Raw genomic sequence first — 27463 nt, forward strand, 5'->3', positions numbered from 1 at the left:
TTTACTACAGTAAAAGCGACCCACCTGTGAGAATGAGTTACGTCACTACTTAGTTCATCACTGACCGTAGTCGCTTTGGAGGAAAGTGCCAACTAAATTGATAAATATTTTATAATAGTATAAATCCCCCAAACAAATCAAGTAGATCGAGAGCAAAGTCTCTGAGCTACGTGAACAGCTGGGTTCTCAACTCTCCTGTGCCTACGTGTACAGGTATAAACAAGCTATAAACACGTATATGACGCTCTACCGCCATTAGAACATTTTGGACTTCTCCGGAACTAACTTCTCATTTTTAACAAAGAAAAAATTTAATCTAAATTGAGGCAAAACTGCCTTAATCATCGCGCGCATCAGGTACGCGCACATCTTACGTAATAAGTAGTCCAGAGCCAATGGCTTTCATTCTTTCTTCTCAGTTGTGCTCTAAATTTCTATTAGCTCAGGGGACCGTCGTGAAGCTTCTTTCATCCAATGGTTAGAGATTTTTTTTTAGCGGCGCCAGTTATCTTGTTTTCTACTGGTTATAGTGTGACGTCCTTTTCTCGATATTGGCCAATGGCTGGCCTTTTTACAGAACACCGCGACACGTTCCCGTTTCGCGGGAAAATGAGAATCTCTCCGGGAGGCGCGTGGTGTTCAGCTGACCTACCCTAAAACAGCCTGTTGTTGTTGTTGTTGTTCTCTTTCAATCTCCGCGTCGCTGAAATGAGTTTTAGTCTGGAGCGGTTCCGTTACAGCGGAGGGAACGGGAAGCGGACTGCGGCGCTGGACGGTCGCGGCGGGGGTTCCGGAGCTGCCTGTGCGGAGAACACACGACCAGCAGCAGGTTGTCCGGGCTTCGGTGCAGCTCCTTCTGTTCTGTGTATTAACTCCCGTGAGAGTGAATTATTATGTGCGTTTCCACCGTGCTACTCGCGCGCGCAGTCCGTGCTTGTCAGTGAGGTCCGAGAGGAGGGTGAGTCGTTCGAGCAGAAACGCCTGTGTCTGTCTGTTCCTGCACATAATAATTCACCCCTGGGCCCTGGCTTAACGCTCGTCCTGTGGACACACTGCTGATTTCCTGCTGGCCCCCACTGACACATGATCATGATCATCGTGAGGCCGAAGTCGAGCCCCGACGCGACGGACGGTAGGATCATGGACTGGAGACAAAGTGTGGAGAGGAGAACATCGCTGAAAGTCAAAGTGTGCTGCACCCTAACAGATTTGATGGAGAACATCAATATATGTACAGTAGGAAAAATATATTAGTTGCAGATGAGATATTGCAGTCTTTCATCAGGAAGTAAGTGAGGGAACTGCTGTCCGGGTTGTTGTTGTATTTAGGCCTTTTAACTGCATTTGACGAGTGATCTACACGAGTGATCTACACCTTCATCTCCACACTCACCTAACGGGTCACAAAGTGTTGACATCCTGTGTTTAAGTCCCTGCTATTCCCACTATGACAGTAGCTGTGTTGCCTTTTTTTTTTTTGGAAATGAATTCTCAGAGGGGGGGGCACACGGGGTTGGACCGGGTCCTGCTCTCCGGTGGGTCTGGGGTTCGAGTCCCGCTTGGGGTGCCTTACAATGGACTGGCGTCTCGTCCTGGGTGTGTCCCCTCCCCCTCCGGCCTTACGCCCTGTAGGCTCCGGTTCCCCGTGACCCCGTGTGGGACAAGCGGTTTCAGATGATGTGTATGTGTGTGAATAATCTGATGATGAAACTCTCAATACAGTTTAACCAGTTAAGCGATTCGCTCCAGAATCATACAGATTAATGAATAATTTGGCTGACTTGCTATGTTTAATCTTTTTTTTTTTTTTTTTTTTTTTTTTTTTAAATTACCAATTTACACAGCTGGGTAATTTTTACTTGAGCAGTTTGTGGAAGTATCTCGGAAAAGGGTACTAGAGCAGGAGATGGGGTTCGAACCTGCGACCTTCAAACCACGAGACGGTAGCACTAACCCCGACACTACTTCTTGGCCTTTAGTTGGAGGTACACCTTTGAGTAACATGTTTTCTCCATGGGTTCTTTAGGTATTTTGTTTATTGTATATCATTTCGCTAAGGGGCCCTCTTATATGGAGCACTGTAATTTTTTTTTTTTTTTTTTCTTTTAAATCTGCTGCCGAGTGCAAACACATCTGAAGGTACCGTGTTGATGAAGGTAAAGTTACTGCTCTGGTCATTATCATCCCCCAGCCCCCTTTCCAGACGTCCCAGACAAACCCTAGAGAAGGAGACAGGAAGGGTTCACCGCCCCAGTAATGTCCAGATGCAGGAGAACGAGACAGAGGAAACGCTTGTAAAACTCCGAGAGCTCCCCCTCCCCAGAGAAGCAGGGAGGAACTGCTGGAGGTAATTTTCCAGCAGGTTGGCTATTGTCACCCCAAAGCACCATGAATGCACTCGCAACACTGGCCGTGCATAATGTGCCTTTAGGTGATCGGTAGCACACGTACCCTGGACAGAGCTGTTGCTTCTTGCTTGGTGTTCTTCAGAGATGAAGGCACAGGTCTATAAGGCTGCTCGTGAGGTTTTGCCTCCTATTTTTGCCACTTGTGCACAAGTACAGCCGCACGTACTGATGTCTCCGGTCGTGATTATCATTCGAAGCATTACAAGTTGCGAGGCCCAGTTTCTGATACACTTGAATTGAAAATATCCCAAATGAAAATTGCACAGGTTTATAGCAGTCCATTAGGGGTGGCTGCTCTTCCAGTGCAGGGTAGCGGTTGTCCGGAGCCTATTCTGGAAACCGCAGCGTGAGGTAGGGTACCCTTGGACAGGATGCCAGTCCATCACAGTACAATCACAGTACAGTAACATGCATTCAAGTACCTTGCACAATTACACACTATCTGGAGGAATGAGTCTTCACTAATCAACTTTTTGCTGTTACAAACTTTTTTTTTGAGAAGTATTTTTTTTTTTTTCTTCCATAAAGAGAGTTGGCATTCCAGTCTGACTGTTGCGCCGAAGCTCTGGCCGATACGCTGACAGAAAGCGATCACGAATACTAGGCGCTGCCTTGTTTTTCAAAACGGTGGAGAAGCAAGCTGTGGAACAAGCTGTGGACGATCCCATGGCTTGTGCATCTGTCAGTTTTGATCTATTATTTAAGCACTGTCTCCCCATCATCCTGCACCTCTGTATAATACCTACACTTCCAAGTTCATGCATAGTTGTTCTCTACACTTCAGGGTAAATAACCTAAAAACTTGCATTTTTTTTTTAAATAATTATTCATTCTTTTATGTAAGTGCTCTACTTACATTTGACTAATAAACTTTTGAGGACCAGTAAACCAGTTCTCAGGCCCTGTTAAGAAGGTCTTTTCTCCTGGCTTCCTTTCCATGAACACCATACTTGTTCAGTGTTTCGTTAAATTTCAGTGTCAGGAACTCTGACTTGTGTCATGGCGACAGAAGCCTTAAATGTAGCTCTGGTGGTGTTGGCAGTTTTTGATGCGCACCATAGAGTCTGATCCTGGGATGAATCGGCTGGGACGTCCACCCCGGGTAGAGCGAGAACTCTCTCAAATGCTCTCCGTTCGTAAACGATGGTCTTTCGCTCGAAGGGGCAATGCGCTCCTCCTCGTTGTTTGGAAATGGATTTATATGCTTCTCCGAGATCGATGCAGATGGGTGTTGGCCGCTGGCCTGCGGTGTGAACGCGAAGCTGAACGCTCCGGGCCAAACTGTCACACTTTCTGCTTCTGCGTAGAAACACTTTGTGGGGCTCGGTTCACAGCGGGCGGTAGATCGGAAGCTCTTGGCTCTAATGACCTTTCTCGCGATGCGGACGCGGTGACGGTGCATTTTTCCACATCCTGAATGCTGCTTGTCCGCTTACTTTTGAGTGAGTAAATAAAGTCCAAATTTGTCATGTTATTTGTTACAGGAGTTGAGATTTATCTACTTTTAGGGATCAGTTAGGATTAGAGGAGTGTTAGTCTTGTACTAATGTGTAAAACTATTCTATATAGTAAAACAAGTGTGTGTTTTGTTTTTCACATCAACCCTTGTCTGTGTTGGCCAATACAGAGACTTTTTGCCCCACCCGTTGCTTTTCTTCCAGTCAGTAAACCTTGATGATCTCAGCGCTTTAGGGTTAAAGTGGTGTCCTTCACCCATCCCGGGATTTAAATGTGCACATTCAGACTCGCATTCCCTCAGCTAAGTGACCAATTTTGTTGCTGCTTGTGAGGATTTTCTCCGTCGGGATATGACGGCAGCACTCGTTCACACGCTCGCTTAGCAGATGCACCTGCGGTTCATCAATTTGTTGCACGCTCTCTGTCTTCCCCTTTTTTATTGCTTGACAAAAGACTGTCGGCGGTGCGGCAGTGTGGGTGCTACAGCACGCCCTCCCCCTTGCCAATTAATGACCCCCCCAAGGTGATGCACCCAGGGACGTTGAGTAGCCACCAAACCGCAGTGTTTGTTCCTGCCTCTCAGCCCCGAGGCCACTGTGGAGGAGGGGTGCGTTTTGGCACGTTTTGCCCGGCTCAGGAGAACGGGTCCACACCCATCTCTGCCCACCTGTGCTGGGCTCGTATGCTCTCCGCACCACCTGCGGGCAACTTTTAACAACTCTTAGACTGACAGGTTCTGTCTTTTTTTTTTTTTTTAGTTTTTGCAGCATACTATGTACTTTTAGTTTATTTACTCAGTTTTACAGCATGTTGTTATGTATTCATTTAGCTGACATGTTTTTTCGAAACAGCTTTCAGCGATAGGTTTGTACACTGAGCTGCATACAATTATTTATTCTTTGATACAACTAGGAAATGTTGTCCTGTGTGAGTTTATATTAAGTACTTTGCTTAGATGTATTGCTGTGGAAATGGGGATTTCATCCTGTGTCCTTTGCAAGGCAGTGGCTGAAGGCACTATTCTACCAACTGCAGCTAAAATTTTTATTTTTTTGGGGGGGGTTTGATTTGGCAGTGGGTGGTCAAGTAAGCCTGAGCAACCTCTACCTTAACCACTAGTTGCTCCTTCTCTTTGTGTGAACAGGCATCTGAAGACTAGTCCACATGGGACCTGCCCTCCCACCCCCCTAATTGCATGGGGCAGTCATTGACCTGTCACCATTGCATGTTTCCTGCTCCAGGTTCCTCCCAGAAGAGAAAGCAGGAGAGCATTAGCAACACTGACTTGCAGAGGAGCAAAGAGCTTCAGCCTAGCAAGAGGAGGAAGAAGAAGACATCCTCTGTGGTCAGTTGTTACCAGAGCCACACACCACATCTATAGCGTAGCTTTTGGTCCTACTTCCCTTGGGTGGGACTTTGTGAGCTTTGTTAAAGGAACTCAGTACCTAGAGAAGTGTTGCTGCTGCTGTGGGTCATGTTTGCTGTTAGGCAGGGAGGCACACGTGGCCCTGTGTTAAGTGTGGGCCACTGAGGTACAGTTGGTGAACTTATGAGGTGCCCCATCTAAAATCTGCTGATCTCTGCAAATGATTAGGCAGATGAGTCAGACAAGGACCATAAGGATCCACGCTGGGATGAGCAGGAGAACATGGTTGGGAGGCTGCAGATTGCATTCCCTAACCTTGACAAGGAGGTGAGTGGGTTCTCTGTTCTCTGAGAAGAGTGGTTTCAGACCATAGGAATCCTGCTGAAGCAGATGATCTAGTTGTGTTGGAGCATTGAAGCTCAGAGACTTTCTCAAGGGTACAATAATAGTGCCCCTTTTGGGATTTTAACCTGCAACATTAACAGGAGCTAAGGTTACCGGTTGAGTTTGCTGATTGTTTTCCCAACCTGTTGCCTTCTCACACCACCCAGGAGCTGCGGGAGGTCTTGAGGGAACACCAGTGGTGTGTGAATGTTGCTATAGAAGTCTTGTATGCCTTTTCAGACATAGGTGAGTGTGTGTGGGGTCCTGGTTACAAAGGGGGTGTTTACATGATGACGATGGTGATGAAGTTTGACCAGTGTGCAGTGTGTGTAAAATTTTGACTTGATAAATATGCATCCTTTAAAAGTCAGTGGGAAGCACCGATATCACTCATTTGAGTTGCCATAACATGTCTGGTTGCAGATGGGCCCTGTCGTTCCCCAGCGAAGAAATCCATAGAGCTCAAATCCCCCGGGGAGAAGAAAGGCATCGTGGCTGCAGATGGGCCCTGTCGTACCCCAGCACAGAAATCCAGAGAGCTCAAATCCCCCAGGGAGAAGAAAGGCGCAAAGGCCAGTGGAGGAGGCAAGCACAGCCAAGGGACAGGGACCCTCTCGAGGTGGCTGATCACCCCTGCCTCTCGGCCTACTCTCACCGCACAGAAGCCCTGTAGCGCAGCTGATGGAAAGCCCCACGCTCAGGCAGCACCGCGGGCCAACAGCAGCGACTCAGACGACGGGGGCGCCATCGGCAGCGAGTTTGAGGGCTCATCTCACGACGAGGATGAGTCAGACCAGGAGAGCAATGTGGACGTGGCGCTGAAAGCTCAGATACTCAGCTTCTTTCAGGAGGCTTCAGTGGACGAGCTGTCGCTCATCACCTCCTGCTCTGCAAAGAAGGCCCAGAGGATTGTGGAGCTGCGGCCTTTCAGCTCCTGGCAGGCCCTGGTAGGACAAACCCCCTCCGATGTCTGTCCTCCTCTTATCTTCCTTGGTCCCCTGCTTCATTTTCTTTTCTCAGTCTCTTTTACGTGCCCTGCTTTGACACACGTGTGTGTTCTCTCCAGGTGTCTCCCAGGGCTTAGAATGGGTGGCCTTAGTCTTATTAGGCTCCCTCTGCACTGCTTTCTGAGCCAATGAGGTTCCAAATGTGATCATGTGACCCTTAGTGGGATGAGGGTTCCAGGGAGAACCCCATCTGATTGGCTGCTGCCACATTCACTCACTTCCACTGAGGCTGGCAGCAGGGAGAGCTGTGGTGGTGTGTATGTGAGAACAGATGGGGCTGAGCTGTGCTGGAGAGCTACACACACAGCCTGCTGTGGATGGATTTGTGCACAGAACTATAGATCAGCAACAAGCAGCCTGTTCTTTTTAAAATGTCTTATCCAGCAGTGATATTTTTGTGTCTCGTGCTCACCACTTCTGGAGTTAAGGATGAACTTGGCACTCTGGGGTACTGGGGTGGGTAGAGGTACTGAGACCAACTGAGAGATGCTGGACTCGATGTCCTTCAAGTGGTAAGTCTGGCTTATTTTTCTTAGTAAACCTGAGCTGCGAACAGTGACAGCAGTGTCCCACAGCCGCAGAAGTTGGTCTGAAGGCTCCACGGGAGGTCCTGCCCAGGGGTAGGGAAGCAGGCTCAGGTGTGTGATTGTGAAGAGAAGTCAGACCAACACTGAGCACAGTAGCTCTGATCATGTCCTCCTGCTTGGGGTGAGAGCAAAATGTCTTCCACTGGAGCAGATGCTTCCGAGGGCTTCGTGCTGGCCTTGATCCCGTTGCGATAATATGCATTAGAAGTGTGTTCTGACATGCTGCTGGAGAATGGAGACCCTTCCTGCCAAACAGAACTGAGTACACTGTGTGCGTGCAGAAGAAGGTGGATGTTGACATTTGAGTGGCAGTGATCGGGTATTTTCACAAATGACCATGACAATAGTGAGGTCTCCATCGTGTGTGTGAGAGAGAGAGAGAGAGAGAGAGAGAGAGAGAGAGAGAGAGAGAGAGAGAGAGAGAGAGAGAGAGAGAGAGAGAGAGAGAGAGAGAGAGAGAGAGAGAGAGAGAGAGAGAGAGAGAGAGAGAGAGAGAGAGACTGCATGTGAAGATGGGTTTTTGCGTGTCTCTCTGTGCAGATGGATCCCCATCTCCACCTGCAGTGTGTCAGTCACGCCACCGAGGTTATGAAAACACGGAGTTTTGGCCTGTTGTCAGCCCTCTTGACCACTGCTTGAACAGTCCTGGATGAGCACAGGAACAAAGACACAAACAAGTCCGTGCAAAGCTTTATTCAGCGCAGAACGTTAAAGACCTCAGTACATCCCTCCCTCACTTTAACAGGGTTATGTAAAGTGAAAAATCACTGTAAAACCTTGTGAAAATATTTACCTTTTTAACATATAGTGGGCTAATCATTTCATTACAATGGCTTTTTTTCTTACCTCTGTTGTTCTGCATTCACATGATCCTACACACACATACACACACACACACAGCCCTACAAGGATGGTTTCCAACAACCCTAACTTCCAGTCCTGGTTATTGCTTCAGAAAGTCATTCAGCAAAACATATAAGTAAACATGGAATAAACTCTCAATGGGATCTATAAGAGAATGATAGAATACAATAAATTAATTTAATTACATTCTGATGCTTCTTCATGCTTAGGGCAAGGCAGCTTGGAAGTCCAACGGTCTGTCATACTGACAGTCTCAACTAGTTATTGTCAAGCTAATATCACAAACAAAACAGCAGTTTATTATTATTATTATTATTATTATTATTATTATTATTATTATTATTATTATAATACTTTTTTTTCCCCCAAAGTGACTTTACTAATATACTCACAATTTTCAGCTCATTTATACAGCAGGGTATTTTTTCCAGTGTCAATTCATGGTAAATACCTGGATTACAGGTGCCACAGCAGTAGGTGGAAAACAAACCCAGGTCCTTTGAGTCCTTATAGACATAAACAATAAACATGTGAACATTAACTCAGTCATTTAAATCATTGTGACAGTGTGTTCTTTCAGGGAGGATGACTCGGCACAGTCAAGGTGTGTGTGAAATGTAAAGGCGCTTTTATTTGTGCTGTTTTTTGGTGAGGGATAAGACATGCTCTTTTGGCCTCCGTCTGTGGGTTGCGCGCCTTCCTATGGCCGGGAACCTTAAAATAAGCAGTGATGAGCACATTGTCCCATCGCTCTGCTCCCTTGTGCCCTCCTCCTTTAGCAGCAATGCCCATCAGTCTTACAAAAAGCTTAATATCAATATCTTCAGATTATTTTAAATAAAGCTTTAATCTTGTGATAAAATGCTGATCATCTGGCATCAGGCATTTGTAATGATCCACAGTGCCTGTAGTGTGTGTGTGTGCGCGCGCGCATGCGCGCACTTTGTAGAACACCACTGCCAGTGGTCTTGTGAAATTTTTCTTTGTATTAAAACCATTAATGTGCCAAATGATTAAAATGTCTCTATCTAGTGCGCAGCATGACACCCTGTGCTTCCGAGGTGGATACCATGGTCCTGCGCCGTATGTGTGCTTATTAATGGAGTAAGTGTAACGTTAAGAGACAATAGAAATAATTTACCAATATTGTAAAGTCCGTTGGTGGTGTTGTCATGTATCCAGCACAGCTGTTCTCAGCATAAGGAAGCGCATGTAACAATGAGCATTTCGGTAATGACTTGGAGATGACATGATGTTGTGCTGAAAAGTATCCTTGCTGTACACTCGCTGTAAATTGACTGTAAAATGGACACCTGCAATGAATGGGCAGTTTCAGCTCGGTTGCTCTTTCGAATGGTCTCCTGATACTTCCACTCGAGGAGCGGACCGTGCCGTCTTTTTCGGAGGTCCGTGGGTTTTCGCGATCGAAGCGAGACGCGAACAAGTCGCGTGTGACAGTTTTCATGGGACGCAGGAATCTTTTCGATGACTCTCCCTTAAAAGGACCTGCTTATCATAACGTTATATGTATGTACTGCTTATAACCACCTTCATTGCTCTGTTCAGCTGTGTTTCTTTACACTTTATCCGTGTGCCTATTTGAGGTGAAACCGAACATATGGAAGAGCATGGGAGTCCCCCCCTTCTAACTATGTAGTTTAATACCCTATTGGACTGTTGATACATTTCCTTTGTTTTGCACATACATTTTACATTTATTTATTTACCAGATGCTTTTCTCCAGAGCAACTTCCAGTGAACTCTATGTAGTGTTATCAGCCTGCATTTCCCCAGTTTGTCCTCCCAGTTTTTCCACACCGGGCTTGAGTGAATTTCCCTGCTGTCATTAGTGCGTTTTTGTACACTAAAAGGCCAGCTGACACCACAGCAGTTAGACCTGCTGTCTGTGGACCCCAAGGTCACAGGTTTGAATCCCACCTCCAGCTGTAGTACCCTTGAGCAAGGTCCTTACCCTAAATTGCTCTAGTAAAACTACCCAGCTGTATAAATGGATAAATAACTGTCGGTAGACTAACATTGTACAGTGGAGCGGTAACTATCGTGCTGATAGGGTGACTGACAGAGTGGTGCTTCGCCATATGAGCTGTATGGGATTTGATGCCGTAATAGACAAAACAAGACTGGTGCTGAAGGCGTTGGAAAATATTTCTATAAATGGAAGTATGCGTGCTGCTTAATCTCCTTTGTGCCTTACAAACTTATAGTATGTTCTGGACTCTCTGTGCTGCAAAGCCCCTTGAGTGGAACGTGTCCAACGTGAGCCGAGCTGGCAGCTTTTATTGTTTTTGAGCGGCGACGTCTCGGCAGACATCTGCCCCGTTGGAATCTGCAAGGCTTCACTCTGCTTGTTCAGGAAGATGCCTTCCTGCAGACCCTGTGGGCTTTGGGGCCTTTGTAGCTGCTGGCAGGATTGGTCTTGAGTCTGGGTGGGTCTGCTCTGGTTGCACAGCTGCTTCACCTGATGCCAGGGGTGTAAGGCTCAGCCAGTAAAGGAACAGGTCAAGACAAGTCTGCTTCTCCATTGACTTGGGTTCCCTGCTGTACTGTGGGTTAATTTACTGTGAACTTCCACCATGGCTGCAGTTTTGCACGTTGAAGGTTGTGCTGCTATAATTTACTATATAATATAATTACTTATTAGCTCATATAAAATATATATAATTATGTACAATTTACTTTTAATGGGATTTTCTGTTATTTTCAGGGACAATGTAAGCTGTAATTCCAGTTCCAGCCTATAGATGTCAGTAAAACACACCATAAGAGTTGCATTGTGAACCACCTTGAGTGGATTCACTCCAGTGTTAACAGCTTCCATCTGATGTTCGTGAGTGTTGGTGATCAAATACGTGTTTATGGGAAGAGCCAGTCAACAATCGACATTGAATAAAAGTGGAAACTAAATTTCATTCATTTTGGTTGTAATTTTAAGGTCATTTTTATTACAGCGAGATTTTAATAATGCCTAACTTGTAAATAAATGAAGCAATGTATTAAGATTTTATTTATTCTGACTTGCAGGAAAAAGCAGTTCTGGAAGTACGCATTTGCAAAGAAAATTACATATTGTGATGTGAAATCCATGTATTCTTCTGGGACACTGAACAACTGATGCAACAAGGTCTCTCCTAGCAAAGTCTCATTGTAAATATTTCTGAACACCTTGGAGAAGTGTGTGGAAATAGGTTTTCGCTATGGTAATATATATCGGCCTTTTGAGTGTGTTCTTATGTTTGTGTGTTTTGTTGCGCGTGTCCTTTCTGTTTTCAGAAGGAGGTCTTTCGTGAAGAAAGTATCCTCTCCCTGGACCTGCTATGGGGCTGCAAGGTGGTGCTGAGGGAGCGACAGGTCGTTCTCAGGCTCATGAGCAAGTGCGAAAGCATCTCCAGAAAGATGACCAAGGACGTGACGTCGGTCATCAAGAGCAGCACAAACTCCTTGAAGCAGCCCCGCACACTCAACAGCAGGTGATGCTCCATCACCAAACGAAATGTTTGACCCCAGAGCAGAGACGTTTCACTGCTGTATCATGCAGTCCACAACCCTGAATTTGACTTCCTTCTGCTTGTTGTAATTCTGACAGCCTCCGGCTGAAGCCCTACCAGCTGATTGGGCTGAAATGGCTGGTTCTTCTGCACAAGAACAGTTTAAGTGGAATCCTCGCTGATGAAATGGTGAGAGACTGATCTGCCCTGCGGTGGGTGGGTGGGTGGGTGGGTACTGGAGGGGAGTTGTAGTTGAAGAGCAGGGCTTGGAGCCCAAAATACCAAATGTCTTTACATCCTAGGAGCTAAGGACTAAGTGTTTCCTGATTGTTTGATTGTGCCCTTCCAACCTGTCAACACAGCCTAGTGTGACAGCATTGAGTGATTTGTTTGTTCAGTGACTTCAATTTGCACTGAGCTGATGAACCATAATTGTGGGCTTGTTTTAACCTGCTAAAGCATCCAGCACAGCTGTTCTCGGCACAAGGGGTCGCATTTAACAATCAGCATTGCAGTAATAGCTTGGAGATGAGTATCGTGGTGCTGAGAGATCTCCTCGCATGGGTGTTGTTGCCAAGGCTGCGGTGACAGGGCTCACTGCAAAAACCAACTTTTTTTTACTGGGTGCGCACAACGAGCGCATTCACTGTCCGTGCTAGGATGCACCTTTGTAGGAAACCGGCACGTACAGGTTTGACTCGGTGAGCTTCAGACGGCCAGGGCAGGGGCAGGTGTGACCTAGAGCATGCAGACATTCTGTCTCCAGGTTTTCTCTGAATTGCAAGTGTTGAAATAAATGAGCCCATAACACAGAGCAAATTTGAGCAAAAAATAATTAAGGATACAATAGAGATGGCATATGGGGCAAAATAACTTCAACCTGGACTCTTGGTTGATTTCTGCTGTTGAGGCAAATGTTCTATACTTTTCCTGCGTAACCCCTACGAAAGACAAAATGGTCATAAATATTCTTACTATTATTATTTAAAACGAAACCATTTATTCATGAAACAAGACCCCAGTAGCTCTGGTAAATCCTGCCAACACATTGATATTTATTCATTTGGATGACACTTTACTCCAAAGGGACTTACAATGTTAGGTATTGGAAGTTTACAAATACACACACACACACACACACACACATATACACAGTCTGAAACCACTTGTCTCAAGGGGGGGGGGGGGGGGGGGTCATGGCAAACCAGAGCCTAACCCAGCAGCACAGGGCACAAGGCCTGGGGGGGAGGGGCCACACCAAGGATGGGACACCAGTCCGTCGCAAGACACCCCAAGCAGGACTCAATCCCCAGACCTTTCAGAGGGTGGGCACAGGACAAATCCGCTGTGATACCATGCCCCACCTGCATCTGTACAGCTGGGTAATTTTTCTGGACCAATTCAGGATAAGTACCTTGCTCAGGTGTACTACAGCCAGAGGTGGGGATCAAACCTGTAACCTTTGGATATAAAGGGAGTAACTCTAACCACTACACTACCAGCTGTCCCAATAAAATCCTTTTGTTTGACCACATGCTATACTGATGGCTGCAGGATGTAGTGTTTCCTTTTGTACTTGTGCTCCACTGTTGCACATAAGTGTTTTGACTCTTGTTCTTCTGGACCACAGGGTCTGGGAAAGACCATCCAGGCAATCTCCTTTTTGGCATACCTTTACCAGGAGGGCAACACGGGCCCTCACCTTATCACTGCGCCCTCCTCCACCCTGGGTAAGAGCAGAGCTCTGCAGTGCAGGTAGCCCATGTTCAGGACGTTCTCAATCATAACTGATCAAGTTGTCGCTCTCTTTCTGCAGATAACTGGGTTCAGGAGCTGAAGCTCTGGTGTCCCAGTCTCAAGGTGTTGGTGTACCATGGTGAGCGATCTTCCCATCTCAGCTCTGACCACTGGATCATGTGGAAAGTAGTGGTGTAGTGTTTACATGGAGGGACAATGTATCACATAAGAGTGATGGCCTTTTTGGCCACATGAGTTGTCAAATGTGTATATTCCTCCTCATGTATAAACATTTCTTTTTCTCAGCTTGTTTAGGTGTAGTTTTCTGATGGGTTGATCCTGTAGGGTGGAGCACCAAACCCTCAGGTTTCCCCCTCACTTCTAAGGCTTGACAGGCAGCGAAGTTGCTTTTTATTAATTTTTAACTGGCTTTTTATAAACTGTTTTTCATTAAAATTTGGTATGAATGAGAAGACAGTGGAGTAATGAAATGTTGGATGTGGGAAATAGGCTCTGCAGAAATGAATCCCTGTGTACCACCTGTCCATGACAGTCCCGGTTTTCCTAGGCTCTGTGGAGGACCGCAGATACCTGCGACACGATATCCTCAACGAGCAGATGGACTTCAACGTCATCGTTTCCACGTGAGTGCGCGCTGACCCACTCTCACAGTGGTGTGCATATGACACCTGAGCTGGACACCTGATCGCCGTTTCTCAGACAAATATATTTACGCCTTTATTCATGGAGAGAGTGACTCTCTTAGGTACCACCACCTCCATTTCCAAGCATCCAAATGAATGCGATGTTGGTGCTGTGCAGTCTGTGTGCCTGTAGTGCCATCTAGAGGGAGAAGGGAGCATCATGTAGCCATCTGCTGGGTGGGCTGCGTGTGTGTGTCTGAATAAGAGCCGCATATGGTGTGTTAAATATTGATATGTCTTGAAAATAGTGTAAATCTGAAATGCACCCCTGCGAGGCATTGCAGGTAGGAATGTGGGGGGCCTTCAGCTTTGTGTTAATCCCAGACACCCTGGCTCACTAAATTATGACAGACGCAAGCATCTGTGTGTTGAAAGTACGTATTCAAGGTGCGCCCTGTGGGAGGTTGAACTTTGTGAAGAAGGACACGTAGCTGTAACGGTCTCCCACCGGGCAGGTACAACGTGACCATCGGAAACGAAAGCGACCGCAGCCTGTTCCGCAAGCTGAAGCTGCAGTGTGCCGTGTTCGATGAGGGCCACATGCTGAAGAACATGAACTCGCAGCGCTACCGCCACCTCATGGCCATCAACGTAAGTGTGCCAGGGACCAGGGCGCTACCGTTCTTATTGTTGGTTGTACCTGGCCCTTTCATCCACACGTCAGACACAGACACATGGGTAAAAGTGCAGCTTTTTTTTGTGTGTGTGTGTGTGTGTCAACAAGCAACGCCAGCTTTCTGAAACTGCTAACACAGTTGTGGGGCCATACGTGCGTAACAGGTTTGCAGATGAGCTGAATTTCTGAACCCCTGCACCTCCTCCCTCCCCAGGCCCAGTACCGGCTACTCCTCACTGGAACACCCCTACAGAACAACTTGTTTGAGCTCGTGTCACTCCTGAACTTCATCATGCCGTCCATGTTCTCCAGCAGCACTTCTCGGATTTCCAAGATGTTCTCCATGGTACAGTCAGCGAGATGATACGTCCTTAACATCTGAGGCACACCCCAGTTCGGCTCCAATTCAGTTCTCCCCAGCTTCGTCCATATTGTATCTTTTTATTATGCAGAAATTGTCATCTGGTTGGGATTAACAAAGTTGAACAGCACAAGTGCATGCTGATATATTTTAGGTTACAACACCAGCTTCCTCTTTTAGGTTCAGTGAGTTGTAGGTTTACATCTTAGAGGGGGCGTGTGTCTGATAATCCAAGGTAGCGCACAGCAAAACGTTTGGCTCTAGGCCCAGAATGCCACAGTCCTCAGTCCCTGATGAATTTACATGTTCTTTGTTCTTCAGAAATCAGAGGAGCAAAGCCGTTTTGAGAAGGACAGGATCACCCAGGCAAAACTCATCATGAAGCCATTCATCCTTAGACGGGTCAAGAGCGAGGTATAGCATGTCCTTTCAGTGCTTTGTGATGGCGTGGTCATTGTTTGGCCTTTGACCTCTACCCCTCGAACCCCTGTGGATATACTGAAAACTTTCTGGTCTATTTTTGAGTAGCTGCTGATACGTTTTTTTTTTTTTTTTTTTTAAGGTTGCTCTTTGAGGCAGGTTTGAACAAAGCTTCTACTCTTAGTACCAGGTTAAATTATGGTTCATATTTTAAATTACCTTTGACAAGATTATCACCTGAATGATAAGCAGGGCTGTACAGTTATGTGCTGAGCTGCCAAAAAGCATGAGCTGTGCAGTTTGTGTCCTGTCACTAGAGCTGTTCTCTCTGGCATCAGGTCCTCAAGCAGCTGCCTGCCAAGGAGGTGCGGGTCGAGTCGTGTCCCATGAGCAAGCGGCAGCATCGACTTTACATGGCTCTCCTGGAGAATTACAACCGCTCTAGCCACAGCGAGAGTGAGTACCGGGATCCCTGCTGGGACAGGGCGTCTTGGGGCAGCTGAGTGAATTGTTTGCGGTGCAAGAACCACTTGGCATAGTTTCACTGCATCCTCACTGTTATGGAGCGGAGATTGAGAATAAAGTTGTGAAAGTGAAATTCAGAAGTTGAGCTGCTTCCTCCAGTTTTTTCCAGTCTTGTCTCCCTCCATCTCAGATCAGCTGCCATGTTTATACCCTATTAAAGGTAGCTGGTTTATCTGCAAATACAGCACTACCCCATTCCAGACTTTCTGCCTCCTACTTCCTGAGATGTGTACACTTTCCAGCATCTACTGAAAAAGGGCAAGGGGTGCAGATGCATGTTACTATTGGACTGGTGCTTTAAGCCCTGTGCGGATCTCTGTCGAACCTTCAGAAAAGGAGCTCTGTAACGTGATGATGCAGCTGAGGAAGATGGCCAACCACCCGCTGCTCCACCGGCAGTATTACACCAGTGACAAGCTGGAGACCATGAGCCACCTGATGCTGAAGGTCTGTGAGAGTTCATTCATACCTTGGTCCATCCTACCTCGCTGCACCGCTAACTACTGTTTCAGCCTCTCTGTGAAAACATGGTAAATCTGGGAGGCATGATGCTTGTGCTTCTCCTCTGCAGGAGCGCACCCACTGCAACGCAGACCCCGTCCTCATCCAGGAAGACATGGAGGTGATGTCAGATTTCGAGCTGCACCGCCTGTGCCAGCAGTACCCGACCCTGCATGACTACCAGCTGCAGGAGGACGTGCTGCTTGACTCGGGCAAGTTTGCCCTGCTCACAGAGCTGCTGGCCTCTTTCAAACAGAAGGTGTGCAGGGGTGGGAGTGCCTGGGTGTGTGCCGGTGTCGCAAAGAGGCATCCATTAGTAGCATGGATTGTGTTCAGGTGCACAGCAGAAGGTAAAGTCCCCAAGCAGCTTCTCCTCATGATTTAATTTTCCACTTACGTACTTAGACTGCCTGGCGTTTGTCAAGGTGCTTTGCTCACCGGTACAATAGCTCCCCTCCGGGGACGCGCTTCCTTATCGGCCGCGCTGCGTAGCACTTGACAAGGCAGACTACCGAGGTAATGGATTTATCCAGTTTAAAAGGGGTCTATTAGGCCCTGGATCCATTATTGCCCATATACCTGAAGGCTGTAAACGGTTCTGATTGCATAATTGCCTGCTGAGAATTCACAAACGGAACATGCCTGGGGGGCACAGAAAGCTTCTTTTATATTATTTATATATAATATACATACACACACACACACCCCCTGTAATGACCTGAATACACTTCCGTTAACAGAACATATTCTCCAGTTTCCTTTATGTGGTACATTGAACTTTATTAAACATTCAACCATAAATGAGTCCTGTGTTATTTTAGATCACCCTGCTAAATGTGTGTTTTTTACTTGCCTGATGATGACTTGTGCAGTAGACAGCATAGTTTTTCCAGCCTAATCCTGGCGCAGTTAGCAGTATAGTGGTTAAAGCTGCACATTTCACCCACCACACTCTGTCCCATCTCTTTTTGGACCCAGACAACAGTGACTCATGGTTAATTTGGTTTGGTCTTAATTTGACAATATGTATGACTATAATGTTTGGATTTTAGCACAACGGATTTCATTGATTTAATTTGTGTGACCGACAGGACAGCGTGCTATATTGATTTGGTTTCTAACGACCAAGTTAAAATTTGCGCAAAGAAATAACTTGAGCCTTAAGTGAGGGGGCCAAGGTTGTTTACGCAGCTCACTGACCACAGATGGGCACAGAAAATCCTCCCTTTGTGTGTTGGTCAAGGCGCTGTAACCCAAGGGATATTGGAGAATTTCAGGAATTGCAGCAGGATTAGTGTACTTCACTGAAAATTAGATGGACATTGTGTACCATGTACATCATACTGGAGCAGCACTGTTGTCTGTAGTTGTTCAGCACACTTCCTCCTGCACAACTTGCAGGTTATGCACTGGAAAACATGTAGTAGAAGAAAATGAAAGCATTTGGTTGAGCGCAGTGTGACCAGCTGAGAATAATACACTGGGGTTCAAAAGAGCGGTCTACTCTCATTCTTTCCAGGGGGACCGTGTGGTGCTCTTCAGCCAGTTCACCATGATGCTGGACATCGTGGAGGTCTTTCTGCGCCACCTAGGCCACCGCTTTGTGCGCTTGGATGGCTCCACACCAAGAGCTGACAGGTGGGTGCAGGAACACCATGCCCGCTCCCTACAGCTTCCCCGCCAGCCACCTGGGTCTCTCCCTTCTCCCGACTTGCTCATCAAACAGATTGCTTCCCAGGAATTTTGCCTCTGCCATTCTGTTCCTAAATGAGAGAAAAGTAGATAAAGGAAGCGATCCGATGAAAACGGAGACTGGAGGGTGGTGTCAGGGAGCATTTGAATATCAGTGGGCCTGGCTGAAAGGAATGACCTGTTCTAGTGTGAATGCAAAACACCAGCTGATATTTGTCATACCCTTCTCAACCTTGAGGCAAAGTGAGCAGCCTATAGCGGAATTGGGCTGTATGGCTTGACTTAGTTTCACTTTGTTTTCATAGGCAAGGGTGGAAGGATATACTTGATTAAGAAGCCAATGAACAGCAGTGGTATAAGAGAGTAGCTGAATGACAGCTGTTCTTCTGAATGGAGGTCAGTGTGTGTGAAGAAGAGAGGTGGTCCCTGAAGAAGGAGATATGGAAAAAACACTGGCAATATTTGTCACATCACTCAAAAGAGACTTAAACTACTAACTACATTTATTTAGCAGATGTTTTTCTCCAAAGCGACTTCCAATTAACTCATGTTATCAGCCCACACACTTTATTCACTGTGGTGACTTACACTGTTAGATACACTACCTACAATGGGTCACTCATCCATACATCCGTGGAACACACTCTCTCTGTTACTCACATACTATGGGTGAACCTAAATAGCATGTCTTTGGACTGTGGGAGGAAAGCAGAGCACCCGGAGGAAACCCAGGCAGACACGGGGAGAAGATGCAAACTCCACACAGACTCAGTGGGGATCCAACCCATGTCCTCTCGCACGACCCTGGTGCTGTGAGACAGCAGCGCTACTCACCATTCCACCATGCTGCCCTAGATGCATTAGAGAACTTTACAAGCTAAGATGGCTTTAAAATGAATATTTTAACTGCTGAGCTCATTGGGAGAAGACGACTGAATGGTCAGGAAAGCAAATATGCATCTTGGATCAAACCAAGCCAGGATTCTCAATGGAAGCATGGATGATATAAGGTTCAGGTTATCATACTTTGGACATATGATGTGAGATTTGTAATATCTCAGAAAGGTTGTAATGCTTAGGAAAGCTGGAAGACAAAGAAGAGGGTGAGCAGCAACCAGATAAACTAAATCATGGAAACAATGGACACACCCCTTTCACCACTGAGTGCATAAGTAGAGGACAAAGTCATTCTGTCTATGTTGTCGACGACAACATTCATGGTGGGCTTCCTTCAGAAGATCTCAGCAGCCACTGTTTCAGTTGTCACTGTAGATGTTCTCAGAGGTTGCTTTGACACCATCTGGCAGAAAAGCTCTGTGTAGCTGGTAGAACAAATCATGCAAGGTCTTATCCTGTGCCATGCATGTTACCAGCATGTATCACCAGAGCAAATAGCCAGGCCCTTTTCTTTCTCTGAAAAGTCATTTGGAGTGGTCACAGTAAGTTCAAATCCAAGGGGATCTGCTGCTGTTTGCTTTGGTAACGTAAACTCAATGTAGTGTTATCAGCCCACACACCTTATTCACCAAGGTGACTTACACTACTAGATACACTACTTACAATGAGTCACTCATCAGTTTTTACTCAACAGTTTTTATGACAAGATTCTATTCTCCTGAAACTTACTCTACTGCAGAAGGTGAGCATTCAGACTTTTGTCCACCCTGCTCCAGGATTGTCCTCATTAACCAGTACAACAATGACCCGGAGGTCTTTGTGTTCCTGCTGTCCACACGGGCTGGGGGGCTGGGCATCAACCTGACTTCGGCCAATGTCGTCATCCTCCATGACATCGATTGCAACCCCTATAATGACAAGCAGGCTGAGGACCGTTGCCACCGGTTGGGCCAGACCAGGTAGGGTTTGGGGCCGGGCGGGGTCTGAACATAAGGGGAGTGGAGTATAAAATGTGTTTGTGCATAAGTTTGACCCCTACTACTCTCCCTGGCAGGACCGTACAGGTGATCAAACTCATAAGTCGTGATTCCATTGAGGACTGCATGCTGCTCTTAGGCCAGAAGAAGTTGAAACTTGAGCAGGACATGACAGCCACTGAGGACGGTGAGCCCAGCTTCTCTCTGACCACAGCGCTGTCAGTGTAGCTATAGATAATTCATCTCAAAGCCTGCATGTCAGTTCAGATCTAATGTTCAGCGACTATCTGGTCTTAAAAAAGTTGATTGCTGGGGCGCCTTGCTTCTTATGACCAGTCTGAGACCCTGTTTTTCCCCTGCAAATCCTTTTCTGGATTGGGTCCTCATCAGAATGTCTAGTTTTACCTCAATGTAACACCTGCAGGGAGGAGTTCTCTCCTTGTGAGAGCTTTTATCTTGCAAATAGATTGTTAGTTTTCTTGTAACAGGGTTTGTCTCTCTCTCTCTCTCTCTCTCTCTCTCTCTCTCTCTCTCTCTCTCTCTCTCTCTCTCTCTCTCTCTCTCTCTCTCTCTCTCTCTCTCTCTCTCTCAGGTGAAGAGGGTGACATGTCTGAGGATATGGCCTCCTTGCTAAAGGCCTCTCTGGGTCTGTGAATGCTCTCAGGTCCACTGCCATGTGTCCATCAGCATGGAGGATCTGCTGCTTGTGAATCAAACAGCAATTTACTCAAAGCTCTGACTGCCCTGATTTGTGCATCATGTCAGACCTGTTCAAGTTTTAATGTTCAAAAGGTAGAAACTCCTTCCCTGCAACTTTCAGGGATGTCCTCTGTTCTGTATTGGCCTGAGTGGATGCAAGGAGAAGCTGTCTTTTGTTTTAGTTCTCTATTCATTGTTGTTCACCGTTCAAATAAATGACATTTTTACCATCTTAAAGGAAAGCTAATTTTCTCCTTCAGTTGTCACCCCTCATATTTATACTGAAGTACACTTATCAGCTTTCCTGTTCTTAAGAACTAATTGAATTAATTCCATTTAGAAATCATTTTAATTCACTTCAAGACATTTCACACTAAAGAACCACGCAGTGTCAGTGTGAAAATAACTACAATAGACACAAATCGATAACCTACTGTTATAAAGGAAGCATTAAGCAAGTGGTATAAACAGGCCACACAGGGAAATGTATTATGAGGTTCAGGCAAAAAGTACCTGCAATGATTTGTATTCATGAACTCATGTAAACATAGGCTAACTGCAAATACACTGTGCCAGCTGCTGTGCTGCAAAAACAAATGTGTGCGCAGATGTGAACACAATCCAGCGTCAGCGGTTAAGGAGTATGCCGTGTGGGAGCCTGGCCATGTCTTGCTGGTTTACGTACTGGAGGTCCTGGCAGAGTTTCTCTGACATGTTGCTGGTGAGGTGAGGAAAGCATTCTGCTGTGTACCTGTAGTAGAAGCCTCCCGAATAGAGATGGCACACTATTTCACGGGTGCCTCTTTTAGGGCTGGTGTAACAAGTGCCAAAATGTTCAGAGAAAACATCCTCTTATCCTAAATCTCAAAATAGTGTGTCGCTGAAGCCCACAAAACCAAAATTGAAAGTTCTCCCGCATCGGCTGTCTGTAGTCCCAGATGACGTTCGTCTGCCCAAGTTGCCATAACAAACCTTTTGCATAGCCTCCAGCTTCCATAAAAATGTCTTTCTCTGGGCTGTGTTTTTAGTGTTTTGTTGCATAATTACCATTCCGTTCCCCTTCGACACAGTGGGAAAAGTGTGAAGACCACAGGGGCGGAGGAGCAGAACGGGGACTGTGGCTCGCTGGCAAAGTACACATTTTAAACAGGTCCTTTTTATTGTTAACAGTATTAACAATTGCTGATTAATGTCCATATTAGTTCCTATTTTTTATAGAAGTTTCAGATATATCTCATATATTAATAAAAGCATTCATGGGCCTCACAGTAATGCCCATCATTCTGGAGGGTAGTTCTGAATAATTTTTTTTTAACATTCATTCAGCTGATGTTTTTCTCTAAAGCAACTTACAATGTTGGTCTAACTACAGTTATTTACCCATGTATGCAGCTGGGTTATTTTACTGGAGCAATTTTTAGGGTAAGTACCCTGCTCTAGGGCACTACAGCCAGGGGGGGGGTATCAAACCTGTAACTTCAGTCCAAAGACAGAATCTCTAACCACTACACTACTACATTGTTTGTGTGCTTTTGGGTCATGATGGTCCAGAGCCTATCCTAGAAGCATAGGACTGAAGGAGGGGTATACCCTGGACAGGATGGCAGTGCAATGCATTGCAGTTTCATGCACACACTCACATATATGCATGCAAAAATACACACACAAATACTGCAGCATCTACAGTTGTATCCCCTGCAGAACTTCCATTTAAACAATGTGTGTTTTGAGATATCCAAGGTAATTAGATACGCAGGAGTCTGATGCTCTAGTCACCATTTTTGAAATATACACTGCCTTCCCAAAAATACATATTTTGTGGATTCATCTATTTTTAATTTCAGTAGGTATTGCGATGAAACAATATATGGCAGTACAGCACATCCAAAAAATAAAAAACCTGAATTAAAATTATTTTCAGTGTTAACAGTCAGTCTCTGATGTTCTGCTGAGTTGATGATTAATAACAAGAGGAGGAATTGTACGGAGGTTTGGAGAGTGGATTTTAACAGTGGGAACTTAAACAGGAACCTGTGGAAACAAGGCATTTTTATTTTCAGTATTTCAAAGTTAGTTTTAATTTTAATGTCGCTCAAAGCTAATAGCAGAATAAAAGAAACAAAAAGTCTTACCAAACATTTTTATTGTAGTTTTTACAAGATTCTTACAGTACCTAACCTGTGAATAAACCTTCATGAATAATCTCTGTGTTACTGATCTACAGTATTACTGATCTATTATTTATAATAGCGTAAAGGTTAAAATGTACTTAAACTTTGTACTTATAAACAAAATGAGTTTGGAACAAACTTTTACTCTTAATTATGTTCAAAAATTGATCAGTCAGTGTATTGAAAAAATTGTGCAACATGATAAAAAGATATTTGTTGACATTGTGATCACAAGTAGTTTAGTATTTTAGCCTTTTTGAACAATACAACGTTCGTATCCCTCGTCCACTCGTAGAAAGTAACACAAAAGAAAATTATAAAATAACTGAAGCTACATGCAATTGAGATAATGCTGTTGGATCAGCATTACGTTGGGTCAATATGAAAGAGTAAATACATTGCCTTACACGTCAAGGTTTTGGTATGAGAAGTGACTCTAGATGATGGGTTATGCTCTTAATGGGCTAGTTCATAAAGCGATGAAATATTACAGTGATTTGAATAACAAAGGTGTGAATGGTTCTACAGAAGCACAGGGAAATGACAAAGGATAAAACGAACAAAAAATAATGAGATGAAAGTACACAGGCTTCGACGAAAAAACCCAATGTTTTCTGTTCCTACCATTACCAACGACTTTTTCATGTATAACAATGGTATTGAAAGAAACGTGACAAGCCATGCAAGCAAAAGTTTTTCAGAACTCTAGTGTTCACCGTGGACAGGCATTATGAATGATTACATTGCTGTTAAATAAAATTACTAAAATTATTAAACTGATCATATTTTTGACGCGGAAACATTGTTCATGCTGTGTTGTCTGATTATGAAAATATTTTGTAGTATTAAAAACAGAGTTTACTGCTCAATATCTTTAGCATCACAACACTTATGCACTTGTAACAGAATAATGACATTCTTACAGCTCATATGGGTTCCCATAAATGCCTGGGGAATATTCTTCACACCTTTCACCTGTCAGATGGGGGTCACAAGAGACATAGCAGCTGAAATGGAAAACACTTTGGTCCAGCTTGCAAATGTATGAGTGGTAGCCTTTTTCGGGGTAGCCCCTGCAACGTCCTATGAGGTCATCGTAATGCGTGTCAGAATCCCAGAGCTCTAAGATGAGCGGGTGTCCCAACTCCACTGTACCGAAAGTTAAAACAGTATTCCACCTGGGGTTGTTGTCATCCAAAATGTAGCCGGTCTCCTTATAGTGACCGTTGTAAAACACCTTCACATAGCAGTCAGTCTGCGAGAAGTAGTCTGAGTTGAGATTTGACGCTCTCTCTACTACCACGACCAACTTGCCGTACCTGGCTCGCAATGGGCAGCAGTTGTAGTCCAGGTTGGGTGAAGAGGGACAGCTCTGGGACAATCTTTCGGCCCTATGTAAGTCTAAAACTAAATTTCCTATAATGTAATCCCGCAGAGCACTCCTCAGGCTGTCTTTGACGGCAGGGTCACTGACCAGGTGATGCAAGGGAACGATGGCATAGGAGACAATTTCTGGGGTGTCATTTAAGCTGCCAATCCAGTTGCTGTAGGCCAGCGACGGGTTCTGGTAAGTCAGGATATGCCGGTGCTGTGCCTCCCCTCCTAAGACTTGGATTTTATCACTCATGAACCCTTGGTAACGACCCATGTTCATGTTCTTCCTGAGCTTGTCGCTGCATTTCTGGGTGAAGGATGCATCTGCTGGCACGAACCCTAACGCAATTTTCAAGTCTATGTCCAGGCAGTTCTTCATCTCTGATATGGATACACCTGCAAGGGTGGCCAGGCAGGTGCGAAAAGCAGAGACTTGCTGTATCCTTCCACCCAGCTGCACCTGGCGAATGTAATGAGTGCCGTACGTGTCAATCAGTCTGCTGTACAAGGATTCGGTGGTTTCGTTGTACTCCGCAGGAAGTCTCTGCAAAGACTGAGAGAATTCCTTGCTGGGCTTTGGGTGGTCAACCAACCTGTAGCTGTATTGAATGGGGGGGGGGCAAACATTTTGTCAGAAAACATTTTTGATCCATTGGACTTGGATCGATGTGTGTGATAAATGTAATGAAGGTGGCATGGTGGATTTGGGTTGCTGGTTTGAGGAGAATTGTTATGTTTAAGGGTATCTGAATTTAAACGGTAATACAGTATATTGGCCTGTGTAAACAACACAAATTATGTGGTGCTTTAAAACATCAGATTAACATTGTGTGTGGAGTCTTTCTAAATGTTAGCTGGACTGGCATCCTGTCTAGGGTATACCCTGTCTTGCACCCTATGCTTCCAGAATAGGTTCTGGATCAGCGTGACCCTAAATTGGACAGATCGACATTTATAATGAAGGAATGAATAAATGTTAACTTAGATATATTTAGTAATTTTTAGCCCAGTGAATGCAATCCTTGTATATTATTATTATAAAATCACAGAGGTAAGGCTAACATGGTCAAAACTATACCATGATGTGGCTATTTGGTAAACAGCAGTTATCTGTGAGCAGATGTCTGTCGTTTCGCAGTACTTACCTGTAATATGAGCAAGTGATTTCATGAATGGCGAATGTTGCCTTATCCATATTGGCCTGGATCTTAGCAAACTCGGCAATTTCTGAGTGGCTGCCGCCCACCCTTGCCTGGATCATGGTGTTTAGGCTAAGGCTGAGCCCCCAGTTGTTGATGATGGAGGAGGCGGACCTCCGGACCAGAGAGTGGACCGAGTGGTGAATCTCACCGTGCAGATGTTTACTGCAGGACGTGATTTGCCGCCAGTCAGTCACAGACACTGGCAGCTTCTGCACTTGCTTGAACCGGTTGTTCTCACACAAAGTGCACGTATCGTTGGCTGTCATGAAGGTTTTGACATCAATCACATAGGCACCCTTCCGCTGCATGAGTATCACGTCAAAACCCTCACCAGCCAAGTTGTACCCTGGCACAAAGCGAGCTTTCTCACACTCGGCACGGGTTCCGGTCCTGCAGCAGGAACATCCGTGCAGGTTTGATAGGAAAACAATGCTGACCGTAAGAAGGAAGAGGCATCTGTGTCGGTCGGCGGTCATAATTGCGTTAAGTTGCTAGAAGAACGTAAGAAAAGAGATTGACATTATCCTGATGTCTCAACTTGAAATCTGTTGACAATGAATTTAATTTTGGGCTTTATTGACAAGTTGGAACAAAAAGGATTCTTTGCAAGTTCAGTTTCAAAGAATCCACACAACTTTTATTACAGGCAAGGGGAGTTGGATTTCTTTATTTCAGTGCACAAGCAAGCACAAGCCAAGCTTGAGTCACCCACCGAAAATGAAACCAACGTCTGCCAGGCTGCTCCTATCTTAAAGCCAGTCTCTCTCTGCCTGCTAAAAAAACTGTCTCAACCTCTGCAACTCTTTCAAAATACAGTACTGGTCAAAAGCTTCAGTACACACACCAAAACTTGATACCCAGATGCCTGGTGTTTGTGAATCTGTTTAGCAAAGGGTAACTCTTTTGAAAAATCCAAGATTTAGCAGCAATTTTCAATTATATCTTTTTTTTCTTATCCCAAGAGATGTGACCTGGAAACACTACCCAATGTGTGCCATTGCCCTCCCTTTACAAATTCACACTGTAAAAACATTGTCAGTTCGGAAAAAAACTAGTTTCAAGCAAGTATATTCAGTTTTTTGAACTGGTACTCTGTTTATACAGTAAGACTTTATTTTTTATGCTATTGCACAGTTATCTCTTCAGCAGTCAAGTTACAATTATAAAAATGCATGCGAAAATTTCTGCTTAGCCACTGCAAGATTTTTCCATCAGCAACCAATTAACTGCAGGCATTTACCATCAAAACAATATCTTTAAAAAAGGATCTACTGTTTAAAATTAGATAGAAGAATGTAGAGCACTTGCGTCCCAGGTTTTATCCTACCCGACCAATCCCTGTTGCTCGTCCTTTACTGCAGGGTATCTTGCCATTAAAGTCGGGACCACATTCCATCTGGAAATCTGGGAATATGCAGTGAAGCCCCAGAAAGTTAGTTGGTGCTTACCGCCGGGAAATACTTTTGTTTTCCACCCTGTCCTGTCGGTCAGCTGGAATGAGTTAGGCTCGCACTGCTCTCGATGTTCACTCCCACATCACATGAATCCCTCCTCCTGGGTTGTGCAAGCAGTTCTGCAGGAATAAGCAATATTTCTACTGGCAGCACAGCAGAAAAACCGTGCTGTTGCTCGAAGACGGTCACCGTGACAAAGTCTGGGGGAGATGCCCTGCAGAAATCAAATCTGAGTCTGAGTCTGTTGTGGATTTGGGATGTTACTCCTTTGTCAATTGCCCAAGGTCAGAGAGATTATAATAGCTGAGCTGGTTTTGTTTTGATATGCTTGGTGTGGCGGAAAGGCTTCCAGATCTAGAGTGGGGGCTGGAGCTCATGCTTGGCAATGGATTATCATCATGTCTATATTTTGTGCCATGATGTTTGTTTGACAGGGAGTGCGGTGGCGTGGCGGCGCGGCCGGTTTGGCTGGGTCCCGCTTTCTGGTGGGTCTGGGGTTCGAGTCCCGCTTGGGGTGCCCTGTGCTGGACTGGCGTCCTGTCCTGGGTGCGTC

General features: G+C 45.4%; 2 protein-coding genes across 3 annotated transcripts; one reads left to right on the forward strand and one right to left on the reverse strand.

Moving 5' to 3' along the window:
* The first annotated feature begins 616 nt into the window (after nucleotides 1–616).
* smarcad1a (SNF2 related chromatin remodeling ATPase with DExD box 1a) lies at nucleotides 617–20930 on the forward strand. Its single transcript, XM_018758293.1, has 20 exons — nucleotides 617–829; nucleotides 5108–5211; nucleotides 5461–5559; nucleotides 5784–5862; nucleotides 6040–6563; nucleotides 11366–11562; nucleotides 11679–11769; nucleotides 13211–13310; nucleotides 13397–13456; nucleotides 13886–13961; nucleotides 14477–14612; nucleotides 14852–14983; nucleotides 15320–15412; nucleotides 15757–15874; nucleotides 16275–16390; nucleotides 16515–16703; nucleotides 17964–18082; nucleotides 19810–19992; nucleotides 20088–20197; nucleotides 20603–20930. Exons 1-20 carry the CDS (start codon nucleotides 709–711, stop codon nucleotides 20662–20664), a joined length of 2709 nt encoding a protein of 902 aa, XP_018613809.1. The 5' UTR covers nucleotides 617–708; the 3' UTR covers nucleotides 20665–20930.
* A 2126-nt stretch (nucleotides 20931–23056) lies between these two features.
* prf1.5 (perforin 1.5) lies at nucleotides 23057–27031 on the reverse strand. Of its 2 annotated transcripts, none has more exons than XM_018758318.1 (3): nucleotides 26905–27031; nucleotides 25400–25947; nucleotides 23057–24853 (listed from the first exon to the last, which is right to left on the reverse strand). In XM_018758318.1, exons 2-3 carry the CDS (start codon nucleotides 25930–25932, stop codon nucleotides 23800–23802), a joined length of 1587 nt encoding a protein of 528 aa, XP_018613834.1. In that variant the 5' UTR covers nucleotides 25933–25947; nucleotides 26905–27031; the 3' UTR covers nucleotides 23057–23799. The 2 variants fall into 2 exon arrangements, with proteins under 2 accessions (XP_018613834.1, XP_018613833.1); XM_018758317.1 differs by having other exon boundaries at nucleotides 26784–26912.
* Between the last annotated feature and the right edge of the window lie 432 nt (nucleotides 27032–27463).

The sequence above is a fragment of the Scleropages formosus genome, chromosome 17 (assembly GCF_900964775.1).
Source record: "Scleropages formosus chromosome 17, fSclFor1.1, whole genome shotgun sequence".
Lineage (NCBI taxonomy): Eukaryota > Metazoa > Chordata > Actinopteri > Osteoglossiformes > Osteoglossidae > Scleropages > Scleropages formosus.

Excerpts from the sequence above, each read along its gene's own strand:
- smarcad1a (XM_018758293.1), top strand. The coding sequence starts at position 709 with ATGAGTTTTAGTCTGGAGCGGTTCCGTTACAGCGGAGGGAACGGGAAG. Across the intron at positions 16,704-17,963 it reads TGGCCTCTTTCAAACAGAAG|GGGGACCGTGTGGTGCTCTT; the intron begins GTGTGCAGGGGT and ends CATTCTTTCCAG. Across the intron at positions 19,993-20,087 it reads CACCGGTTGGGCCAGACCAG|GACCGTACAGGTGATCAAAC; the intron begins GTAGGGTTTGGG and ends TCTCCCTGGCAG.
- prf1.5 (XM_018758317.1), bottom strand. The coding sequence starts at position 26,852 with ATGGAATGTGGTCCCGACTTTAATGGCAAGATACCCTGCAGTAAAGGA. Across the intron at positions 25,948-26,783 it reads GAGCAACAGGGATTGGTCGG|CAACTTAACGCAATTATGAC; the intron begins GTAGGATAAAAC and ends ACGTTCTTCTAG. Across the intron at positions 24,854-25,399 it reads ATCACTTGCTCATATTACAG|CTACAGGTTGGTTGACCACC; the intron begins GTAAGTACTGCG and ends CATTCAATACAG.